At 40.8% G+C, this 25693-nt stretch overlaps 1 protein-coding gene across 2 annotated transcripts in view; it reads left to right on the top strand.

The window, feature by feature from the left end:
- The first annotated feature begins 1202 nt into the window (after window positions 1-1202).
- Window positions 1203-25693, top strand: part of LOC132283914 (uncharacterized) — a 52512-nt gene continuing 28021 nt past the window's right edge. Inside the window, exons 1-2 of one of the 2 annotated variants that reach the window (XM_059785955.1) lie at window positions 1203-1791; window positions 2432-3200. In XM_059785955.1, coding sequence (XP_059641938.1) covers window positions 1265-1791; window positions 2432-3200 — 1296 coding nt within the window. In that variant the 5' untranslated portion in view covers window positions 1203-1264. The remainder of the gene's footprint in view (window positions 1792-2431; window positions 3201-25693) is intronic. The other variant, XM_059785954.1, reaches the window with a different exon arrangement.

The raw sequence follows: 25693 nt of genomic DNA on the forward strand, positions 1-25693 counted from the left end.
CCAATTGTAATAGGAAGATAGAAAATGAACAACTATACTAGTAACATAAATTTTATTCCAATGTGAATAAAAATGATAGGTAACTAAAATTGATACAAATGTGAATGTAAATATGAATGTATACTTAATCAGAAGGAAGACTCTGTTTGGACGACTCGGAACCATGGCTTTGCTCTTCACTGATGTGGTACTGTTTGCCTCAGGATCAAAATCGTCTTCGGTTGCCTCAAGATTCAGGATCAAAATCCTCGTCAGCTGCCATTTTTGAACTCTCACCAACCTTACAAGTATTATTAGACGATGTAGGAGTAGGAGTAGGAGAAGATTTAGGAGTAGGAGGAGCATTAGGGACGTTCTTCTTCTTTCGGATAGGTATATATATATATATATATATATATATATATATATATATATTGCCCCTTTTGCTGAATTCTTATAAGCTATCGTCTTAACCCTACCCATTAAAAACCTTAACACAACACAGCACAACAAACTTTTGCAAATTCCACCAACAAATGGAAGGAAGGCAACCAAGCAAAACTTCTGCAAATTCGATTGGTTTTGTGAGGTGACAAGATGAAGTCAAAAATACACCAGCAGGACCAACCTATGAAGCAATGAACCAACAATTCTTCATACAAAAGCCTACAATGAAGATGGAAATCATAGGAATTCAACTCGAAGATGCAAAAATCCAGACCAGAGACAAAGACGAGCCAAACCATAATTTTGGGAGGGAAATGAAAAGGGCTCACTTGACCTTTGGGAGGAAATACGAATATTTTACAAAATGAAATATTAAACAATGGTTGTATAATACTTGGTGTATTTTGTAAAGAGTACAAAGAGCCAAACCATTGCTGCAAGGACCGATTGGAACAGGTTATTGTTCCACCGGAGAATATTTTCTTCCGACCTTACCAAAAAAAAAAATATATATATATATATATATTTTCTTCCGATGACAAGGTGGTCCATATTGTGGCGTAGCCCTCATCAATCCCATCCAAATCTTACAAACTTGCAAGAATGTCTTTTTTTTATTTTATTTTAATCTTTTCAAATCATCTCAATTATTGTTTTTTTTTTTTTTTTTTTATTATTTTATTATTTTATTATTTTAATTTTTTTATTCATTATTGTTTTTCAGTCCACCCTGTCAAGTTTGTGAAAGTTTCGTAGTGCCCTGTGACGGATATATATACACACATACACAGAGCGGTGGAGAAATTTCAATAGGAGTACGTTTTAGAGGGAGAGAGAAATGGAGAACGCAGAGAAGGAAGCAGAGAGCAAATCATTGTTTCCCTCGGTTTTCCAACCAACATCTGAGTCCAATCCCAATCCCATCCCCAACCCCACCAACAACAGCGTCCCTCTGTGGCTCTGCAACCCTAGCTTCACCGTCGACCTCTCTGCAGTTCCTTCACTGCACAACCACAACACCATCCAATTAGAGGAGGAAGAAGATGAAGAAGAAGAAGGAACAGCCGATACCAAGAATGAACAGAGAACTATGCCTTCCTACGAACTGCTAGAGGAAACCTCCTCTTCTGCATCGAAATCCGACCCAGATTCTGACACAAAAAAGAAGCGCAAAAGGAAGACGAAGACGACGAAGAAGAAGAAGAAGAAGAGATCCTCCGACGCACCTTACGACTACTACGGTTCTTCGAGGAAACCCGACGTTCAATTTTGGTCTACTTCTTCTTCCGATGTCAAACCCACCAAAGAATATTATTTTGATTCTCGGGGCGACCGCGATAATTTGGCCTTCGGATCTCTTTACAGGTACACACTGAATAATTCCTGAATTTGCAGACTTTGTTTGGTTGCTGTGATTTTTTATTTTTTACTTTTTGATTATTTGTTTTATTCTGCCTTGTTCATGGAATATTCACCTCAGCACAATTTATGGGAGCTTCTTGAGGGCCTGTTTGGTTCAGTTCTCAGATAACTGAAAATCAGAAAACAGACGCTTGGTTGACAGATTAGAACTATATAAGAATTTTCTGAGTTATTGTTTTAAAAAAGCTAAACCAAAAGAGTCTGTTTTACTGGGCTCCCTAGTCATGAATAATCTCAGCTTCAGAATTTAACTATTTTCATTTCCTTATTTTTCTGTCTCACCTACCAAACCGATTCTTGCATTCTGTCAGAAAATGATGCTTCTCGCTTAATCCTCCGTTTCATTGCATTTTCTTAGCCCCGAACTTAACCAAATAAGTTTGAGACCGATTTGGGTCTCACATGATGAAAATATATTATAATACTGTTACTTCTTCTATTCTTCTGTTTTGCCCAGCTGGTTTACACACACACACACACACACACACAAATTCCCATTATGGAGCTCGAACCCCTCACCTTCTTTTTGTGTATGAGAATTGGAACCCTTTAATGTACAATGGGGCTTCCTCTTATGTTGCAGAATGGATGTTGCTCGTTACAAACTTCGTGAATCTACAAGGTTATCTGAGCTTAATTATCAAGCACGATATCGGTGGAATCGGAGGAGTGTGGTCTTTGATGGAGATGTTGATGCTGAGGCATTAGATAGCAAACTTAAGGTCATGGGTCGCTACTGGTCTGCAAAGTACACAGCATTGGAAAGCCATAAGAATTTAAAGCATATTCGAATTGTTGCACCTCAAAGACCAACAACAATTACTTCTGGTGATTTCATTCCTTTATTGGATAATCAAACTACTCGTGAAGGTCTTAATGGTGGGTCACATTCAATAGCTTCAGTAGTTGAAGAGTCTTGGGAAGATGAGATGTTCCGGAAAACAAGGGAGTTCAACAAGATGTCGAGGGAAAATCCCCATGATGAAAAAGTTTGGTTAGGTTTCGCAGAGTTCCAAGACAAGGTTGCGAGTATGCAGCCGCAGAAAGGTGCTCGTTTGCAGACTCTCGAAAAGAAGATTAGTATCCTGGAGAAGGCGACTGAGCTCAACCCGGATAATGAAGAATTATTACTTTGTCTCATGAACTCTTATCAGAGCAGAGACAGCACTGATGTCTTAATGGGCAGATGGGAGAAAATACTCATGCAGAATTCTGGGAGTATTAAGCTGTGGAAAGAGTTCTTGCGCATCATTCAGGGGGAATTCTCAAGATTCAAGGTTTCTGAAATGCGAAAATTCTATGCAAATGCGATCCAAGCTTTATCTGCTGCATGCAGCAAGCAGTATAGGCAGGTTCTTACTATAATATTTTTATGTTAATTTCTTGTATCCGTGGTTGAAATCATGTTCTAATTTCTGAGCATATTTTGTCTTTTAAGTTTCTTTTGCTGTTATTTGGAAAATTGGAACAAATTATTCTTGGCTTTTGGTTATGACGATAAATAATTTGGTTTTCAACCGTCAAACTGTTTATCATCTCAGACAAAGACATAAGATACACACATACATAGACACAAACTCTATAAACACTGTTTTGTCTCACTTCTTGTACTTAGTACTTCTATATAACTCAACTAGCATGTAATCTATGCATTGCTAGTATCCCAAGTCTAAGATTTGTACATTGGATGACTTGAAGAATATATATATATATTTTGATAAGTGATGACTAGAAGAGTATTTAACAGAAGTTATGTTACTCTGCTTGGTCTCATTCTTTTCTAGATACGAATAGGGAATTCCCATTTGTTGTCGTTTGAAAGTAATCTCATAGTTGTCTTTCCTTGTGGGAATTGTTCCTTCTTTGGCATTGTACACAGAAGAGGAGAGGATACGAGGCAGATTTTTTTGTTTTCTTTACTTTGTCACCCATGTAGGGAGATACTATAGTTTGCTTGCTCATTTTCTGGATTAGCAAGTAAAGATATACATATATATAATTTTATAAGTAGATTGGCAAGTAAATATGATGCTATCTTTGTGTATTTTTGCCGATCATGATTGAGTTAGGATGATCTATAGCTTTTTAGTTAATTTTTAAGTAAATCGAATATACCTATATTCAACTTTTTCCCGTACAATTAAATTAAAGAACCTTCTATTGTTCCTTGCACCTCGGAAATGAGCCAAAACTAAATTGTTTTATTTACAATGATGGCAATTGTTGAAATATCTTTATTATAATTTTTATTAGCTGTTTTTTAGCCTTTTATTTGGTATTTTATGTAAGATCCCTATAATCATGGGATCACGTAGATAAGATCCCCGTAATCATGGGATCCCGTAAATAAGATCCCCGTAATCATGGGATCACGGAGATTTTGGCATATTTTTTGTTTTTGTTTTTTTTATTTATTTATTTGGCTTCCTTTCTTTGTACCCTATTCTTGTATATAAATATAGCTCTTGACTCTCGGTTTGAGTTAGCCAAAACCCAAAGCTTCTTCTTTTTGGTATCAGAGAAAAACAAAAACCTTCACCTCCCTATCTTCCTCCCCAACGCAGACACCTTCTCTCTCCCTCTCTCCATTTACCCTCACCTCCGGCGCACCTCCATCTCCTCCCAGCCCTTGCACCGGACCCCTCGGATAACACTCAATTTTCTCCTTTTTTAGGAGAATTCCCTTAGGTTTTTTTATGATCTAAGGGTCCTTATGGTGTTTTTTTTTCCTTTGTGGGCTGTTGGTGTTTGTTCGACAACATATTTAGAGGAAAACACTGATTTTTCTGGCCTTGTTTTTCTCTTTCCCCTCTCTTTGACGTGTGGACCAGCCTTATGTTGGTACTATGAGTGATTCTAGTAGCCAAAAGGACACTTTATCTTCGGGCCGTGGCTGCACTGCCGCAATAGCCGATATTATTGGTGGGTATACTACTACACAAATTGATGTCCCTCCTGCTTCAACTCTTCCCAGACCATCTTTTCAGGACTTTAAACAGTTACAGTCCTAGATTGGTTAGCTTCAGGAGTCGTTTAGAGCTTTATCTACCAAGGCCGACTTTTCTCCTCCCACGGCTACTATAGCTACATGCTTTTCATGTTAAAGAGGGAAAACCTACTTGGGTTCTAGATTCCGGAGCCAATGATCACATGACTGGTGTGTCGTGATTATTTTCTACTCCCGTTACCCCTGTTAATCAGGCTGTTAGTCTAGCTGATGGGTGAACCACCATTATTCATAGTAAGGAGATGTTCATCTATCCCTTGATATTATTTTGCCATCTGTTCTTCATGTTCCTAACTTTGCATTTAATCTTCTATCTGTTAGCAAACTTGCCAAATCACTAAACTGTGTAGTGATTTTTTCCCCTCATTACTGTGTTTTAAAGGACTTGTGTTCGATGAGGATTTTTGGCAGGGGATAGGAGCACGATGGCCTCTACTACTTTAGGGATCCTCCACCGAGACCTCCTCCACTTGCTTCAAGCCTTTAAGCCTCTTTTCTTCCAGTTTCTAGGTCTTATGAATTTTCTTTTCAGACTTTAAGTTTATGGCATGCTCGCCTTGGGCATGTAAACTTTTAGTATTTATGTCTACTTTTCCCTTTATTAATAACGGCTTGTAAGGATAATAAGTTTCAATGTGAGATTTGTGAGCTTTCTAAACATACTAGAACTAGTTATATTTCTCATATGCATCGTGCACTTAGTATGTTTGATCTCATACATTCTGATGTGTGGGATTCCTCTCCTGTTACTGCTTTTTCGGGGCATCGTTATTGTCACATTCATTGATGATTATTCCCGCTGCACATGGGTTTAATTACTTAAAATGAAATCTGAAGTTTTTCCCTTGTTCACTCAATTCCTCTAAATGATCAAAACTTAATATAAAACTGTTGTTAGGAATATTAGGTCTGACAATGGTCGTGAATATGTTTCTAATGAGTTTCGGTCTTAACTTAACCAACAGGGTATTCTTCATCAGTTTACTTGCCCATATACCCCTGAATAGAATAGTGGGGCAGAGCGTAAAAACCGCTAACTAATGTCAGTTCTTCGATGTCTTTTAAGTGGTATGAATGTGCCAAAGTCAGTATGGTGGTTCTTACAACTGCTTTTCTCATTAATCGTACCCCTAGTAAAGTCTTAAATGGTAAGGCTCCCTTACAAGTGCTTCAGCCTGATATTATTCTTTTTTTCATTATGCCTCGAGTGTTTGGATGTACATGTTTTGTTCAGAATCGTAGCCCCCCTTGTACTAAATTTGATGGCAAGGCCATTAAATGTATTTTTTAGGATACTCTTCCATGTCAAAAGGTTACCGGTGTTCTGATCCAGTATACAAAGACATGTATCACTACCAACAGGCCTGTGGCCTAGCGGTACAAGGTTCCTACTTCTCAAAAGGAGGTCAGGGGTTCGAACCTCAGTGGAAGCAGTGTGTGAGTCCCATCTAGGAAAAGGGGAAAAAAAAAAAAAAAAAAATGTATCACTCTCTTGATGTCACCTTTCATGAGCATACCCTTTTTTATGGTTCTAACACTATCTTGCAGGAAACTTCCACTATCGATCAAGAGGCTTCTCCTCTTGCTCGTCCTCTTCCTATTTGTCAATAAGAGTTTTCTCTTGTGATTTCCTCAGCTCCTTTGCTGGTTTATTCTCGCTGCCCTCGTGCTTCGCCTCCACTGCCTTCATCCTCCTTAGATTTAGGTTCAGGTACATCTCTCTCTCCTTTGCATGCCCTGACCCTGTTCCCGAGTCTCGGTTTCCCACTCGGGACCGCAAAATTGGATGTCTGCTATGAAGGTAGAAATGAATGCTTTGCAACATAATGAAACATGGGAGCTTGTATCTATCCCTCCCGGTGAAAAGACTATTGGTTGCAAATGGGTATTCAATGTTAAATATTTTGTTGATTTGCTTTATTGATCGGTATAAGGCCCGTTTGGTGGCCAAAGGGTTTATTCAGATTCCTAGTAAAGACTTTAATGATACCTTCGCTCCAGTGGCTAAATTGACCTTAGTTCGTTTGCTTTTCTCCCTGGCTGCCTCTCATAATTGGCCTCTTCATCAGCTTGATGTGAAGAATACTTTTCTTAACGGTGATCTTCTTGAGACTATTTACATGGATCCTCCACCCGGTTTCCGGGCTGAGGGGGAGTATGTTGGAAAGGTCTGTCGATTGCGGAAGTCTTTGTATGGATTAAAATAATCTCCTAGAGCTTGGTTCAGCTGCTTCAGTGATGTAATTCTATCCATGGAGTTTGTTAGATGTCATTCTGACCATACATGTTTTATCCACCGTTCCTTCACTGGTCGATGTATCATTTTTCATGTCTATGTTGATGATATCATCATTATTGGCAATGACATCCCTGGGATTGCTCAAGTAAAGCTTCAATTGGTTAAAGCTTTTGAAGTGAAAGACATTGGGCAACTCAAATATTTTTTAGGAATTGAGGTTGCTAGATCTAAGTAGGGTATCTTTTTATTGCAAAGGAAGTATGTCTTGGATCTTTTTCGAGACACGGGTACGCTTGGGTGTAAACTTGCTTCCACTCCTCTGGATCCTAATCTGAAGATCTCAACCGAGTCCGAAGACCTCCTTTCTGATCCCTCGCAGTATTAGCACTTGGTAGGAAGATTGATTTATCTTACCAACACCCGTCCTGATTTGGCTTTTGCTGTTAGTGTTGTGAGCCAGTTTATGCATGCTCCTCGTACAACTCATATGGATGCAATATATCATATTCTTCGATATCTTAAGTCCTGTCCTGGACTTGGATTATTCTATTATTCTAGCAAGCATGTTGGGCTATCCAGTTTCAGTGATGCAGACTATGCTAGGTCCAAGACTGATAGACGTTCCACATCTGGCTTCTGTATTTTCTATGGAGACCATCTTATATCCTGGAAAAGTAAGAAACAACCTGTAGTTTCGAGATCTTTAGCAGAGGATGAGTATCGTGCCATGGCTTAAGGAACTTGTGAGATTCTCTGACTTCTATCTTTCTTGGAGGAGCTAGGGCTAGGTGAAAAACAGTCCTCAAACTTGTTTTGTGATAATAAGTCAGCCATCATGCTTGCTTTAGATTTTGTTCTTCACGAGAGGACTAAACATATGGAGGTGTACATTCATTTTATTAGAGAGAAGGTTCGTTCAGGAATTATCAAGCCGTATTTTGTTCGATCCTCTAATCAGTCGGCCGAAGTGTCCACCTTAATCTGTTGGTTCATCTTTGCTTCATTACTTGATTACCAAGCTGGGCTTGATTGATATATTCACTCCAGCTTGAGGGGGAGTGTTGAAATATCTTTATTATTATTATTATTGTTTTTATTAGATGTTTTTAGCCTTTTATTAGGTGTTTTATGTAAGATCCCTATAATTATGGGATCACGTAGATAAGATCTCCGTAATCATGGGATCCCGTAGATAAGATCCCCATAATTATGGGATCACGTAGATTTTGGCATATTTTTTGTTTTTCTTTGATTTGGTTTCCTTTCTTTGTACGATATTCTTGTATATAAATATAGCTCTTGGCTCTCGGCTTGAGTAAAGCCAAAAGCCAAAACTACTTCTTTTGTAATAGCTACTATAAGTGTCACATGACCTTTAGTGGAGCCTAGGAGTTGTGTGCTGCATTGTTTTGTTTAGGGCTATTTTTGGAGGAAGTTATTGTGATGTTATGGTCCAATCTGAATTAGTTTTGACCATGTTTAGTACTCTCTTGTAGCCTGGTATATAAAGGCGTTTAGGGTTTGGAGTGGGATAACGAAAAAACATTGAAAACCGCAGGAAAGAGAGAGAGAGAGCGAGCTAGGGTTTGGGGGCTGAAACTTGTAATCTCCTCATTTTTGCATAATTAAATCTTTCACCAAATCTTCACCGTGGACGTAGGCAAGCTGAACCACGTAAATCTTTATTTTTTTTTTTGTGTGGCGTGTTTATTTTTCTGTTGTGATTGTTGATTTGTTCTTGGTTCATGGTATTTATAACAACAAACTGGTATCAGAGCCTTCAGTTCAAAGTTGGAATGGCGACCAAGTTTCTGAAAATCGAGAACTTTAATGGCAGGAACAATTTCAACCTATGGCGGGTTAGGATGCATTCTCTGTTGGTTTAACATGGGTTATCTAAGGTGTTGAAGGGGAAGGATGCGCTATCAGAAAAGATTAAGAACAAAGATGAGGTTATTGAGAAAGCACATAGTGCAATTATGTTGTGCTTGAGTAACGAGGCATTGTGAGAAGTTTCTGGAGAGACTATGTTGGATGGATTGTGGAACAAGTTGGAGGCCCGGTATACGACGTAATCTCTTGCGAACCGCTTGCATCTAAAGAAGAGGCTATTCACTCTTTCGATGCACGAGGGTTCGTCTATGAAAGACCATCTTGATGAGATAAATAGTATCATCATGGAGTTGAATAATATTGACGTTATAATAGAGTATGAAGTTAGGCTATTATTCTATTATGATCTCTACCACACTCGTATGAGAACTGATTCAGATGGCGTTAACATTCTCATGATTTCTGTTGGCGTCTTTGGCAATGAGTGGATTCTTGATTCTGAGTTGTATCACATTTGTCCAATCAGGGACTAGTTTACCTTTTATGAATCCATTGATGGAGGGAAAGTCCTAATGGTGATTCTGGTGAACAACGTGTTGTGCAAGGTTGTATGTATCGGTATAGTTCGAATCAAGATGTGTGACGGCATAGTGAGAATATAAACTAACGTCAGGCACGTAACAAAAAATTATGGAAAAAAAGGCATGTAACAGAACTGAAGAAGAATTTGATTTCCCTGGTAAGCTGGATTCTATCGGTGTAGTTACAAGGCTGGAGGTGGAGTCATTCGAGTTTTAAAAAGTTCTCTTGTGGTGATGAAGGGACTAAAGCAAGGTTTATATGCGCTGCAGGATAGCATAGTCACGGGTTTAGCTGTAGTATCGTCCTCGAATATCATTAGATTGTGGCATATGTGGCTTCGGCATACGAGTGAGGGGGATGGATTCTTTGAGTAAGCAGGGTTTGTTTGGTGGTCAAAAAATTGGGAAGCTGGATTTATGTGAGCATCGTGTCTTCGGGAAACAGTGTAAAGTGAAGTTTAGTACAGGAATCCACAGGACCAAGGGTAGTTGGACTATATCCATTTTGATCTTCGGGGTCTCTTTCAGGTTGCTTCACATAGTGGTTATAGATATATGATGACTTATTGAAAAGTTTAGGTTTATAATCTGTACAAGAATGAGGCTTTTGTCATGTTTAATTAGTAGAAGACCTTGATTTAAAATCAGACTAAAAAGTAGGTCAAGCACTTAAGGACATACAACAACTTGGAATTTTATAATTTTTATGATAAATAATTTAATGGGATTTGCATGGTTCACGGGATTGTGAGACACTGCACAACGAGAAAAACTCCTTAGCAGAATAGAGTTACAGAACGAATGAACATGACACTATAGGAGTGAGCACAATGTATGCTGTTCGATGTTGGGTTAGGTAAAGTGTTCAGGGCTGAAGTTGTTAGCACAACTTGTTAGTTGGTGAATGAAGTGTTAGCACAACTTGTTACTTGGTGAACCAGTCTCCATCCATTGCTGTCAATTGTTAGACTCCGGAGGAGGTATAGTCTGGTTCTCCTGCTAGTTATTGTAATATGAGAATATTTGGGTGTCCTACATATGCTTATGTCAATGAGGGGAAGCTTGAACCGAGGGTTAAGAAATGTATATTTCTTAATTGTGAGCTCAAGGTCAAGGGATACAGATTGTGGTGCCTAGATGCTTTGGGAAAGAGAGTACTTGTCAATGAGGGGAAGCTTGAACTGAGGGCTAATAAATGTATATTTCTTGGTTCTGAGCCCGGGGTCAAGGGATGCCGATTGTGTTGCTTAGATGTTTTGGCAAAGAGAGTACTTGTTAGCAGGGACGCGACCTTTCATGAGTCTGTGATGCTTATTTTACAAAAAGGAGGTAGTTGATTCAACAAGACCTTAGGTGTCAATGAGCAAGTGGAGCATGTAGAGGTTTTTGGTTGGTTGAATGATGAGCAGGTGCAATTTCGGGTTGAGGAGGAAGATGTACAGTTGTAGCAATACAGTATGGCTAGAGACAAGCCTAGGAGGGAGGTTAAGCCACCTTAAAAGTATGCGTTTTCACACGCTGATTCAGTTGATTCTGCACTTAGTGTGGTAGAGAGTATTGATGAGCACGTATCACATACTTATCATGAGGCCTCACGGGTGGAGTCAGCATAGTGGTCTGTTGCCATTAGTGAGGCGATTGAGTCTTTTCATAAGAACCAAACTTGGGAGCTAGTTGAGAAGCGTAAGGGTTAGAAGATTGTGGGCTATAAATGGGTCTTCAAGAAGAAGGAAGGAACCCTAAGCCTGTGCAAGTTGATTCGAGGGTTGATAGGTGGGTTGGGCATGATAGGCTCAAGTCTTTTGGGCCATCCTCTTCTTCTGGGCTTGCACATGCCAAGGCCAATCACAATTTTTCTAAGGATAGGGTGGTGATTTGGGGTCCAAATAGGTGCCTTTCTGTCTCTATCACTGGTTTGCAGCCCAGCCCATCTTTTGTTTTGGTGCCCAGTTTAGGCTCTCATGGACATTCTCAGGATATGGCGCAGATGAAGTCGGACTTGAGATATTGGTCGAGGATGGAGAAGGAGAATTGGGCGAATGTAAGTATGTTCAAGAAGAAAGGTGCTGGGTTAAGCTCGAAGAAGTTTCGGCACGGTAAGTGTTGTCAGAATTTGCTTTAGGCTCTCATGGACATTCTCAGGATATGGCACAGATGAAGTCGGACTTGAGATATTGGTCGAGGATGGAGAAGGAGAATTGGGCGAATGTAAGTATGTTCAAGAAGAAGGGTGCTGGGTTAAGCTCAAAGAAGTTTCGGCACGGTAAGTGTTGTTAGAATTTGCTTTCTGGGAATAGATTTGGATCGCTTCAGTCGGGTTCTTTGTGTGATGATGAGAATGGAAGTTGTGCATCCATTAAAGAAGATGGTCAATCCTTGAGTAAATCGCATCAGTCCAGCAAAAAATGGACCAAAAAAAGACAAGCAGAAGTGGGTCGCCCGTAAGGTGCTTCATTCTAAACCTGGTATGTACCCCTTTTCCCTTTCTCGAAGCTCTGTTTCTGCTCCTCCTTCTGTTTCTACTCCTCCTTGTGGGGTGTTGAGGAGCGAGGTGGGGGAGGATCTTGATGGGAAGCCTCGGATATTATCATCAGTGGTGGAGGTGGACTCCGTGGACGAGGTGATTGATACGGACGTTTATGGGTTTGGGGCTTTTGGGCCATCAGAAAGGGATGGGACGGTCAGTTTGCTTGTTGATAGGGGGATAAGTCTTGCTTAGATTTCTCTTCCTCTTATTTGCAGTATGGTTCGTCTGGGGATGAGTTGGGTAGGCTAGCTGAGCCTTATTTGGGTAGAGTAGTAGGTCTTTGTTCACCCAAGGGTGATGTTCCGGTGACACCTATGACAGGTATTTTGCCAGATATGATGACAGTTTGTGTTGGCAAGGATATTCGGATTACCCTCAGTGATGAATCAGCTACTTTGTTGGTTAAGGAGTTGCAGAAGCACATGTGTTTGCCTGATGATTTGCCCACTATTGATCCTGATTCTTACATTCAGGAAGGTGGGATGGACAGTGGTAATGGCTGGATGTCTTGTTTTGATGAGGTGGAGGAGGCCGAGGGAGGAGATGTTGATAGGAGCAGGGTTGAACAGGGCAGGTCTCTTGACATGATCTTGTGGGCGGAGGAGGGTCACTCTAATCAGGGGATGGTGGATCCTCTGGTTGTTGTACGTTCGGAAGGTATGGACAGTGAGTTTGGTAGGCAGGAGTGTGATGATACTGGCAAGGATTGGGTCATGGCAAATATCGGGGCCACTAGTGAACTGCTGGGTGTCTCTTGCAAAGGCAATCGGGATTAGGCCTTAGCGATTCTTCAGGCTACAGTGGAGGGGAGAGAAGGGGAGATGATACAGTTTTCTAGAAGGAGGAGCAGAAGGAAGAAGATCCATCCTTCTTGGAGAGGGGAGAGGGAGCTAAGAAATCTTTATTCAGACGTGAACTATAATAGGAAGTTAGTGGGGGAGAAGGAAAGGGGCAGTGATAAGGGGGGAGGGAGGGGGAAGGGAGAGGTGGATGTTAATGTTTACTCATGAAGCTACGGATTTATCTTGGAATGTCTGTGGTCTCAATGACCCGGGCAAGAGGATGTTAATGGGGGGGTTCATTTGGTGTGTCTTTAAGAAACGAAGATTGATACTATGACTGATAGAGTGGTTAAGAGCCTTTGGGGAAATCAGTTCGTTGAGTGGGAGGCTTTGGATTCTCTAGGGACCTCTGGTGGTATTCATCTCATGTGGGATAGGAGATGGATGGCTAAGGTGGATGTTTGTAGGGGTCACTCATCTTTGTCTTGTGCTTTTGTAATGGAGGAGGATGGTTTCTCTTAGGCCTTCTCTGGTGTGTATGGCCTGTGGATGATTGTGAGAGGGCTGGGATGTGGGAGGAGCTTACTGTGGTGAAGGGGATGTGGTCTCTTCCTTAGTGTGTGGCCAGAGATTGCAATGTGGTTAGATCCCCGTCGGAGAGATCTACAGGAGGTTCATGGACTTAGGCTATGATGCATTTTTCGGAATTTATTGATGTTCATCGGACATCGGCTTATTGATCTTCCTTTAGAGGGAGGTTCTTTTACATGGTCTAGTGGAAGAGAAGCGCCTACTCTTTCCCGCTTGATAGATTCTTGATTTCTGGAGAGTAGGAGGAGAAGTTTCCGGACGCTGTTTAGGCTGTTTTGGCTAGGGTGACATCGGACCACATTCCTTTGGTTTTGGACTATAGAGGATTGAGATCTCGTTGTACTCCATTCAAATTTGAGAACATGTGACTTAGAACGGTGAATTTCCAGGGGATTGTGCAATCTTGGTGGGAGGAGGATATGGTGGTGGGAACAACGAGCTTTATTTTAGCAGGAAAGCTTCGTCTCCTGAAAAACAAACTCAAAAGATGGAATAAGGAGGTGTTCGGTAATCTAGAGTGGAGGAAGAATAGGGCCCTCGTTGACATTGCTGAGATTGATAGATTGGAAGGGGTGGGTGGTCTTGTTGAGTCTTAACGTAATAGGAGAGCAGCTTATTAGGCAGAATGTGTTGAGATTGCAGTTTTGGTGGAAATCTCATGGTGTGAGAAATCTCGGGCCTTGTGGCTCAAAGAGGGAGACCGTAATACAAAGTTTTTTCATAGAACTGCTAATGCTCATAGGAGGGGCAACCATATTGGGCGGATGTGTGTGGACGGAACAATATTGAATACGGAGGAGGAGGTGCGTAGGGGGATTGTTTCTTTTTACCAAAGGCTTTACTCTGAGCCTCTTCGTTGGAGGCCACAGCTTGATTCTATTTCAGATGTGGATAGGGATGGGTTAGAGAGCCCCTTTACGGAGGAGGAGGTTCTGAAGGCTTTGAAGAGTTGTAATGGTGACAAGGCTCTAGGTCTGGATGGCTTTACTATGAGATTTTTGTTGGAGAGCTGGGAGGTGGTTAGATAGGAGGTTATAGGCACTTTTCATGAGTTCCATTCTAATGGGAGGTTTGAAAAGTCACTGAGTTCATCTTTTATTGCTCTTATTCCTAAGAAGGGCGGTGCCTCTGATGTTAAAGACTTTAGACCAATAAGTCTGATTGGGTGTATGTATAAGTTTATCGCTAAAGTCCTTGAGTTAAGATTGAGAGTGGTTTTGGACGAAGTCATCTCTGAATCTCAAAATGCGTTCATAAGGGGTAGACAGATCCTGGATTCTGCTCTCATTGCCAGTGAATGTGTGGACTTTAGGCTTAATAGTGGTGTTCCTGGAGTTCTGTGTAAGCTTGATATTGAGAAAGCCTATGAACATATTTGTTGGAATTTTTTGTTTTATCTGTTAGAGAGGATGTGCTTTGGAGAGAGATGAAGGAGATGGATTGAAACATGCGTTTCCTCTGTCAGATTTTCGGTGTTGGTGAATGGGTCTCCATCCGGGTTTTTTTTGGTAGTTCTCGTGGTCTAAGGCAAGGGGACCCTCTTTCCCCTTTCCTATTCATTATTGTTATGGAGATTCTCAGTAGTAGGTTGATGAGAAGGGCTGTGGATTTGGGTTTTATTAGGGGCTTCAAGATTGGTCCAAATTCAGTTCAGCAGATGGAGATCTCTCACCTGTTTTTCGCGGATGACACTTTGGTTTTCTGTGAGGTAGAGGTGTCCCAATTGAGATATTTGAGATGTGTCCTGGTTTGTTTTCAGGCTGTTTCTGGTTTGAAAGTCAACGTGGGAAAAAGTGTGCTTGTACCTGTGGGGGAGGTTCAAGAGGTGGATTCTCTTGCAGCTGTTTTAGGGTGTGGAACGAGTTCCTTCCCTATTTCGTACTTGGGCTTGCCGTTGGGTGACTCGGCAAGCAGGGTGGGAAGTTCGGACCCGGTGATTGAGCGGTTCGAGAGAAGGTTGGCTGGGTGGAAAAAGCAATATCTATTGAAGGGCGGAAAAGTTACTTTAGTTAAGAGTACATTGTCCAGCCTTCTAACTTATTTTCTTTCGCTTTTCCAGATCCCCTCCTCTGTTGTTGGAAGACTTGAGATGCTTCAATGGAATTTCCTATGGGGCGGTCGGGGGGAGGAGTTTAAATTTCATTTTGTCCGGGGGGAGCAGGTTTGCAGGCCCTTTAAGTTGGGAGGTCTTGGGATTAGCAGATTGGCCCCTTTCAAAAGAGCACTCCTAGGCAAGTGGCTATAGAGATTCGGCAGTGAAAGACATAGGTTATGGAGGAAGGTTATTTCATGTCGTTTTAGAGAGGAGAGGGGGTGGTCAGCTAGGCCGGTCAGATCTGCTGTTGGCGTGGGGGTGTGGATATCCATTGGGAAGGGGTGGGATGAGTTCTCTAAGCATGTTAGATTCAGAGTTTGGGAAGGAAGGAAGTGACGTCCGGTTTTGGGAGCATACTTGGTGTGAGGATCGTCCTTTGTCTTGTTTGTTCCCAAGGTTGTTCAAGATTGAATGACAGACATGCTTTGGTTGCTGACTGTTATCGTCTTGAAAGCGGTAGGTTGTCTTGGGATGTTCGGTTTCAGCGATCCTTTCAAGAATGGGAGTTGGATGACGTCACTGGTTTGTTGGCCCTCTCGTATAGACAGGAGGTGGATGGTACTGGTTCAGATTCCTTGACTTGGGTGCCTTCTTCGCAGGGGACTTTTCAGGTCCAGTCCTTCTTTTTCTGTCTCTCTGGGTTTCATGGTACCACTTTCTCGTGGAAAACGGTTTAGCATTCAAAGGCGCCTCTTAGGGTGGCCTTTTTTGTTGGACTACAGCTTAGGGTAGGATTTTGACTCTGGACAATTTGAGGAAGAGAAGACAAATCATTGTCAATCGGTATTGTCTGTGTAAGAATGATGGAGAGTCCGTGGATCACTTTCTTTTGCATTGTCCTGTGGCTCATGACTGGAGTCTTATTTTGGGACTTTTTGGTGTCTAGTGGGTTATGCTCTGGACCTCAAGGGATTTGATTGACATTTGGAGGGGCCAAAGGGTGGGGGCACATGTTCGTGATTTTTGGAGGGTGACCCCCTTTGTGTTTGGTGGAGCCTTTGGAAAGAGTGGAATAGAAGATCTTTTGATGGGGAGGAATCTTCCATTGGGGCGTTGATGTTTTCAATTATTTGTTCTCTTTTTAGTTGGAGTTGGGGGAGAGATATTGTACATTTTTAGATGAAATTGTGGACTTTTTGGGTTCTTTGGGTCCATAGGACTTCCCCTTTCTCTTTTTTGGTTTTTGTACAGCTCTTGGAACGCGTTACCCTTTTGAACGCTTTCTAATACATCTTTACTTATCAAAAAAGAGGAGGAAGGAACCCTAGGAGTGGAAGATGCAAGATTCAAGGCACACTTGGTGGTGAAGGGCTATACTTTTTTTTTTTTTTTTGATAAGTAAAATGTATTAGAAAGCGTTCAAAAGGGGAACGCGTCCCGAGATATACACAAAAAGAATCTATGAACTCAAAGAACCCAAAAAGTCCACGATGTCCTCTAAAGAAGAATACCCCCAACCCCAACAAAAAAGGGTACAAATAATAGAAAATTTCAGCTCCCCAATAGAGGACTCCTTCCCATCAAAAGATCTTCTATTCCGCTCTTTCCAAAGACTCCACCAAACGCAAAGAGGGGTCGCCCTCCAGAAGTCTCTAGCTTGAGCCCCCACCCATTGGCCCCTCCAGATATCTAGCAATCCTCGAGAAGTCTGAGGCATGACCCAATGGATGCCAAACAAACCAAGCAAAAGACTCCAACATTCATAAGCAACAGGACAATGCAGCAGAAGGTGATCCACGGACTCCCCAAAGCACTTGCAAAGACAACACTGGTTAACAATGATATGTCTTCTCTTCCGTAAATTGTCCAAAGTCAGAATCTTACTCCAAGCTGCAGTCCACACAAAAAAGGCCACCCTAAGGGGCGCCTTAGAGAGCCACACCGTCTTCCACGGGAAGGGCAACCCATGAAACCTAGAGAGGCGCACAAAGAATGACTGGACCTGGAACATCCCATTAGAAGAAGGCACCCAAAACAAGGAATCCACACCAGTGCCATCCAATTCCTGTCTATACAAAAGGGCCAACAAGCCAGTGACATCATCCAACTTCCAATCCTGAAAAGGTCGCCTGAATCGCACATCCCAAGACAATGTCCCGCTATCAAGACGATAGCAGTCAGCAACCAAAGCATGTTTGTCAACAGCAATCCTAAACAATCTTGGAAACAACAGAGCCAAAGGCCTATCTTCGCACCAGGAATCCTTCCAAAACCAGACAAATCTTCCATCCCGAACTCTCAATCTAATGTGTTTGGATAATTCATCCCACCCCTTCCCAATATACCTCCACACCCCCACACCCCCACACCCCCACACCATAAGCAGCCCTAACAGGCCTAGCTGACCACCCCCCTCTCTCCTCCCCAAAACGACAAGAAATGACCTTTCTCCATAATCTATGTCTTTCACTGCCGAATCTCCAAAGCCACTTGCCTAGAAGAGCATTATTGAAAGGGGCCAGTCTTCTAATTCCGAGACCACCAAGCTGAAGAGGCTTGCAAACCTGACTCCATTTGACAAGATGATATTTAAACTCCTCCCCACGACCCCCCCAAAGGAAATTCCGTTGGAGCATCTCTAGTCTTTCCACAATAGAGGCTGGAAAAAGCGAGAGAAAGTATGTTGGAAGGCTTGACAAAGCACTCTTCACTAACGTGACTTTTCCACCCTTGGAGAGATATTGCTTTTTCCAACCAGCCAATCTTCTCTTGACCCGCTCAATCACCGGGTCCCAACTTCCCACCCTCCTTGCCAAGTCCCCCAGCGGTAGACCCAAATAAGAAATAGGGAAGCGTTGCATCCCACAGCCTAAAACAGCAGCCAGAGAATCCACATCCTGCACCTCCCCCACAGGGACAAGCACACTTTTACCCACATTGACTTTCAGACCAGAGACAGCCTGAAAGCAAACCAAAACATATCTCAAATACTGCAACTGGGACACCTCTGCCTCACAGAAAACAATAGTATCATCCGCAAAAAGAAGGTGAGAAATCTCCATCTGTTGAACCGATTCAGGGCCGAGCTTGAAACCCCTAATAAACCCCAAATCCACAGCCCTTCTCATCAGCCTACTAAGGGCCTCCATAACAATAATAAACAAAAATGGGGAAAGAGGGTCCCCCTGCCTCAGACCTCGAGAACTACCAAAGAATCCCGTAGGAGACCCATTAACCAAAATCGAAAATCTGACAGTGGAAACACATGTAGTAATCCATTTCCTCCATTTCGCACCAAAACTCATCCTTTCCAACAGATACAACAGGAAATTCCAACTGACATGATCGTAGGCTTTTTCGATATCCAGCTTACAAAGAACACCAGGAACACCACTACTAAGTCTAGAATCCACGCATTCACTGGCAATGAGAGCCGAGTCCAGAATCTGTCTACCCCCAATAAAGGCATTCTGAGACTCAGAAACAACTCCATCAAGCACCTCCCTCAGCCTAAGCGCAAGGACTTTCGCAATGATCTTATAGATACACCCAATCAGACTAATTGGTCTAAAGTCCTTGACATTAGAAGCACCACCCTTCTTAGGAATAAGGGCAATAAAGGATGCGTTCAGTGATTTCTCAAATCTCCCCGTGGAATGAAACTCATGAAAAGTGCTCATAATCTCAAGCCTAACCACCTCCCAACTTTCTAGTAAAAATCTCATAGTAAAACCATCGGGGCCTGGAGCCTTATCGCCATTACAACTCTTAAGAGCCTTCAGCACCTCCTCCTCCGAAAAAGGAACCTCCAGCCCATCCCTTTCCAAAACAGAAATAGAGTCAAAATGAAGGTCATCAAGCCTTGGCCTCCATCGAAGAGGCTCAGAATAAAGCCTTTGGTAGAAAGAGACAATACCATTACGCACCTCCTCCTCTGTAGACAGGACCGTACCATCCACGCACAGTCGCCCAATATGGTTGCCCCTCCTATGAGCATTAGCAGTTCTATGAAAAAACTTGGTATTACGATCCCCCTCTTTGAGCCATAAGGCCCGAGATTTCTGGCGCCACGAGATTTCCTCCAATAGAGCAATTTCTACACATTCTGCCTGACAAGCTGCTCTCCTAGAGCGATGAGACTCAGAAAGAACACCCTCCCCTTCCATTCTATCGATCTCGGCAATATGAGCCAAAGCCCTATTCTTCCTCCACTCCAAATTCCCAAACTCCTCCTTATTCCACCTTTTAAGCTTATTCTTCAGGAGCCGAAGCTTGCTTGCAAGAATGAAACTGGACGTACCCACCACCGGGTTCTCCTCCCACCAAGAAAGCAAAGAAACCTGGAAATTATCCGCTTGAAGCCACATGTTCTCAAATCTAAAAGGAGTGCAACGAGATCTCAAACCTCCACAATCTAAAACCAAGGGGATATGGTCCGATGTAACCTTGGCCAGCACAGCTTGAACAACATCTGGGAACTTCTCCTCCCAGTCGCCGGAAATCAGAAATCTATCAAGCCGAGAAAAAGTTGGCGATTCCCTCCCGCTGGACCAAGTAAAAGAAGCTCCCTCAAGAGGAAGATCAATAAGCTGATGACCATCAATAAAATCAGAAAAATGCATCATAGCTTGAGTCCACGAGCCACCTGTAGATCTCTCTGCCGGTGACCTAACCACATTAAAATCGCCGGCCACACACTAAGGAAGAGACCACCTCCCCTTCACCCCACTCAACTCCTCCCATAACCCATCCCTCACACCATCATCCACCGGCCCATACACCGAAATGGTGGATTTCGATGAAGTTTTTTCTCATGTGGTGAAACATAGCTCAATCAGGGTGTTACTTGCTTTGTATGACTTGGAACTTGAGCAGCTTGATGTGAAGATTGTGTTCTTGCATGGTGAGTTCAGTTGGAAGAGTAGATTTATTTATATTAGCTTGAGGGGTTCGGTATTTTGGGTTTGGTATTTTCCTACTAAAGAAGTTCTTGCATGGGTTGAAGTAGTCTCCTATACAGTGTTACAAGCGATTCGATACCTTTATGGTAGGGAGTATCACAGGAGGATGATGTGAATTTAAATCAACCTAATTAATATTTCAATCTGAATCAAATTAAACTCGCAAGTATACTAATCTTATATAGATATGGTATGTATTGCACAAGGACTGATTAGGACAACCTAATTATAAAATTATTACTTAACTAATTCAATAAAAAAATTGAGTGATTCAAGAGAAAAGAACAATATAATTTATAAAAAGACAATGGAAAGAAGTACCAAGGCTTTTTTTTTTTTTGATAAATAAGAAGTACCAAGGCTTTGATTCCACTACTAATCATTATAACTCCTATTTTCAATTGTAAATTTACCAATTATCCTACTTAATTTTCACACATCCAATACATGATATTTCGTTTAAATCATAGATGGTCTATCATTGGTTAGGCATAGATTCAATTAAATATTTATTATTTTGGTTATGAATCATAAATGATTAATTGAAAGAAAACACATAAATTACAACTATCCATCCATGGTTAGGTATAAATTGTCATAATTTATTATTTTTTTCTCAAATAGCCCTACGAAGATAACTAGTTCGTGGTCAGACGCAAGCAACCTTTATGGTAAAGTTTAAACACAACTAATCTTATTCTATGGTTAAGCACATAAAATTAATTGAGCTGAAACATGCAATTAAAGATAGCATCAAATAGCCATTCAATAATTTTTTTTTTTTTTTGATAAGTAAAAATAACATTAAAAATAGCCATTCAATAAATTTAACAATTGAAAAATATAGAATTACAAGATTAGGGCTTCCCTCAACCTTGGCTGAGAGATTAGAACCCCATGAACAATAAAACAATAACAATCAAACCCGGAATCGTAAGTGGAAGATCTTCTATGTTTTCTTTGGCAGTTGCACAAGCCTCCCACCTTTGTTTATTAGCCACCAATCGATTCTTCTATATTTTTTTTTGTATATTGTAGAAACAAAAATCTGTCAAAATCTTCTTTCCATATTTGCGCCGACTTGCAGCCCAATTTTGACCTAGCTGGAGTGCTTTCCACGAAATTTCTGTGAAATACAAAAATGACGGTCTTTAAGTCTTCTTTTAAGAGCCGCCGAGTTTGCCTAATTCCGATAACCGAGTCAAAAGTTATGGCCAGACAGCTTTAGAACATTCCTTCTAGGTTTATTTCCAAAGTCAATAACTCAATATGGAAGTTGCCTTACTTCAGTAAATTCCCTAGACTTTTACTTGCTGAAAAATTCTTCTAGAAATCTTCTAAAATTCTACAAATAATCTTGACCCTTGGATTCTTTTGGACGCTTGACCTCCACACGATGAGCTAATCAAATAAAACAATTTTCACAAAAATACCAATAACCTAAAAAGATATAAAAACACTTTTATTAAATAAAATAATCTAAAATAAAATACTAACAAATAGTCAAATATAATTTGGGAGATCAATTATGTACAAATTATGCACCAATCAGAGGACCTCATATGGTTTGTTTTTGTACTTGCTGCTCTGTGCTGATGACACATTGATAGCTTGCAGGAATGTGTCAGAAATCAACATGTTAAAGGCTTAACTTAGTGGTGAGTTTGAAATGAATGATCTTGGTTCTACAAAGAGGATTTTGGGTATGGAAATTGAAAGGAACAAAGGAGCATCAAAGCCTGTGAGTGCTCCATTGGCAGCTCACTTTAGACTTTTGGCAGGATTGTCATCACAAACTGAGGAGGAGGTGGAGCATATGTCCCATGTTCCTTATATTAGTGTAGTTGGTAGCACCACGTATGCTATGGCGTGCACTAGGCCAGTGTAGCGAGCAAATAAATGGATATACCTCCATTGGCAGGCTGAAATATGGATATTGCGGTAGTTGCGAGGCACTGCAAATGTCGGTTTAGTTTACGACGGAGGCAGCGACATGTGGGAGTGTTGTTGGGTTTGTTGATTTGGATTATGTTGGAGATGTTGATAGGAGGAGGTCCCTGAAAAGGTATGTCTTCTCTCTTTGAGTTAATGTGATCAGTTTGAAGGCGACTACGACTGAGGTGGAGTACATGGCAGAAAGCTATATCGTTTAAAAGTTTGGTGGTTGTTTTGGGCTTGAAGCAGGATGTTTTGATTGTGTTTTGTGATAGCCAAAGTGCCATACATTTGACTAAAAATAAGATGTTTCATGAAAGGTCCAAGCACATTGATGTCATGTTGCACTTTATCAGATGTGATTGCATAGGGTGCTATTGCAATGAGGAAGATTAGGACAACTGAGAATCTGACGGCTATAATGACATTGCCTGGATTTGATTGGTGTTGAAGTTGCTAATGTCCTTGGGGACATGCGAAGGAGCTGAAAGGAGTAGCTGCTATTGTGGAGCTTGGCAGAATTCGAGCCAAGGTGGAGATTTGTAATGTTGTGGCCCGAATTTTGTTTCGGCAACGCGACCTGTTTTTGTCTTGAAAAATGGAAAGCTTTTTGACCCATTTTTCTCTTGCCGGTCTTGGACCTTGTTTAGTACTCTCTTGTTGCTCAGTATATAAGGGTGTTTAGGGTTGGGATTGGGATAACGAGAGAACAATGAAAACCGCAGGAAAGAGAGAGAGAGAGTGAGCACTAGGGTATGGGGGTTGAAACTTGTAATCTCTTGATTTTTTCGCATAGTGAAATCATTCAACGGATTTTCACCGTAAACATAGGCTTTGCCGAACCACGTAAATCTTTGTGTATGGCGTGTTTACTTTTCTTTTGTGATTCTTGATTTGTTCTTGGTTTGTGGTATTTGTAACAACAATTATAGTTGTGGAAGGAGAGGAATAGCAGAATGTTCAAAGGGACGGAGTCGTCCACGGCGAGGCTGAAACTTCATATTATTCGTTCTCTTTTTAGCTATGTGAAGAGGAGTTCTTGCTCCTCCTCCGATGATTTAATTATTTTTTTGGATTCTTTGGGGCTTAGATCCCGGTTCCAATTGTATAAGGGACGCGTTTCCCTTTTGAACGCCTTTTTATTCAATTATTACTTATCAAAAAAAAATTATAGTTGTGGAAGGCTACTAGTTGGTGTGACAATTTGATGATTTTTATAACTGTTTGAGATGTTAACACATTTTAGTGACCAATAGGAGATTAGGTTTAATAAATGAGGTAGAGTTGCATAAAAATAGGAGATCTACATTTTCATTGTATATGAATACAGAACATGGCGGGGGTTGTGGAGGGAGAGAAATAGGAGATCCTTCTAACAGGAGGAGGTACCTATCTGGGTGCTTAAACATTCTATTTTGACCATATTATATTTTTGGGTTAAAAGGTATTCTTGTAAATCCATTGAGGATATAGTTAAGTTTGTGGATAGTTTGAGAGCTTAAGGGTCTTTTGTCTTTCTGAAGTTGTATATGGGCGTGCTCTCCATTTAAGAAAATTAAGTTGACAACAGTAAAGTTAATCTAAATAATAAGTGAGACCATTATTTTTGAGAAAACCCTTTGATACATTTATAATTTATACCCTTTGATACATTTATAATTTTGTAACTCACTCCTTTGGAACTAGAACTTATAAATGCATTTCTCAAAAGCTGTTAGTATCTCAGCTCCACAATCTGAGTATAACTCATGCCATTTTGTCACGATTTCTCTTATTACAAGTTGTCTAGTAATAGCAGGTAGTGAAAGTGAAAAATATGTCCTGCCTTTACGGAGTATTGGGAGAAAAAAAATGGAGACGGACTTAATCCTTGGCATCATTTTACATCAAGTGACTGTACTCCCAAACTCAAATCTGCAGCCTCACATGTTGCAATTTATGTTGTCTAAATACTAATATTTAATAGCAAGTCAGGTTTTTTTTTTGGTTTTTGGTTATTGGGATAGGTGAATTCATATATATATCCATCCCCCGAAGGAACCAGACATGATAATTTTTCATAATCCGGCTCGAGCAAGAATCAAAAGAACCCAATGGATCCATGTAAGATTTATATGTTATCTATATCCACACATATATGATATATGAAAGGTACTTTGAATGTTTACTAACCCACTGAACAAGTCAGAGCTGCTAACTTCCACGAGAATCTTGTTGTAAACTCTTTTTCTTGGAAAATAAATATGTAAAAAAGGAAACCAAATGCATTGGTCAGAGAGTACAAGTCTTTTACTCTAGTTTCTAAGAGTCCTTCCATGCTACATTGACTTCAATTCCATAGAGGATTTATCAAACGTTGTGCCTTTTGTTAATTTTTTGGTGAGAAATAAATTTCATTGGCTCTGTATGAAATACTAATGCGCCAGTTACATAAGACAGCAAGATATATTCTTTTGAATTATTGCGTTTTTCATGGTGCCTTAAGAATTTAAAATCTTAGTTGTACATTTCTTTCATTTTGAAGAAAAAGAATTTGATGACCTTTTTAGGGTCTGCGTTAGGATGGGGGACTATAATATATGTTCCATTGTACAAGTGTATGACTCAAGTAACTGAAGTATAGCTAGTTAGTTTGCCCTTTTTCTCCAAACATTAAGAGGAAATGATGGTGGTCACTCTGAGTTATGATTGCGTGATACAAAAGTATCTTAAAGCTCAAAATGCATGCCTTGTTTCTATGCACACTTTATGTGTATTTAGCTTCATTGTGTAAAGAAAGCATATGCAACAACTTGCTTTGCTTGTTATGCAAGTATAAGCAAGATTGGTAAGTAACTGAAAAGGGGAAACTGACGCCAGAACTGATGCACTGCTAGTGCTGATGAGTGATTTTGAATTCAAAATTTGAATCTGCAAAGTTTTTTTTCATAGGCAAGAAACTCACACACCTACTTTACCCCTTTGGGGACTTGAACCCTCACCATCCACTTTGGGAGGTAGAGGAGATACCTCTAGGCCACAAGGCCTGAATCTGCAAAGTTAGCGAGGAGCATTCCTACAACAGACACTGATGATTCCACCGGTCTTTGATATGAATCAGGTTATGTAATATATGAGTATCGAAGCATTATTTTCTATTGTGCAGCCCTTAAGTTATTTCCGACATTGAAACTGGTGGTCTGAGATTTAAAAAGTTGTATCTGTTGCTAGTATTTAGCTTGCTTTTTTTTTTTTTTTTTGGAACTGGACTTATTTCATTCTCATTGTGATGTATAGTGGGGGTATGCCTCTGCTTTAATCCTGTACCTTATTGTCGTCATCTTTAAATACAAAACCACTTAGGAATAAAAAAGG

The sequence above is a fragment of the Cornus florida genome, unplaced genomic scaffold (assembly GCF_030987335.1).
Source record: "Cornus florida cultivar Cherokee Brave unplaced genomic scaffold, ASM3098733v1 CherokeeBrave_3.0.0_Hap2_Chr11, whole genome shotgun sequence".
NCBI classification, from domain to species: Eukaryota; Viridiplantae; Streptophyta; class Magnoliopsida; order Cornales; family Cornaceae; genus Cornus; species Cornus florida.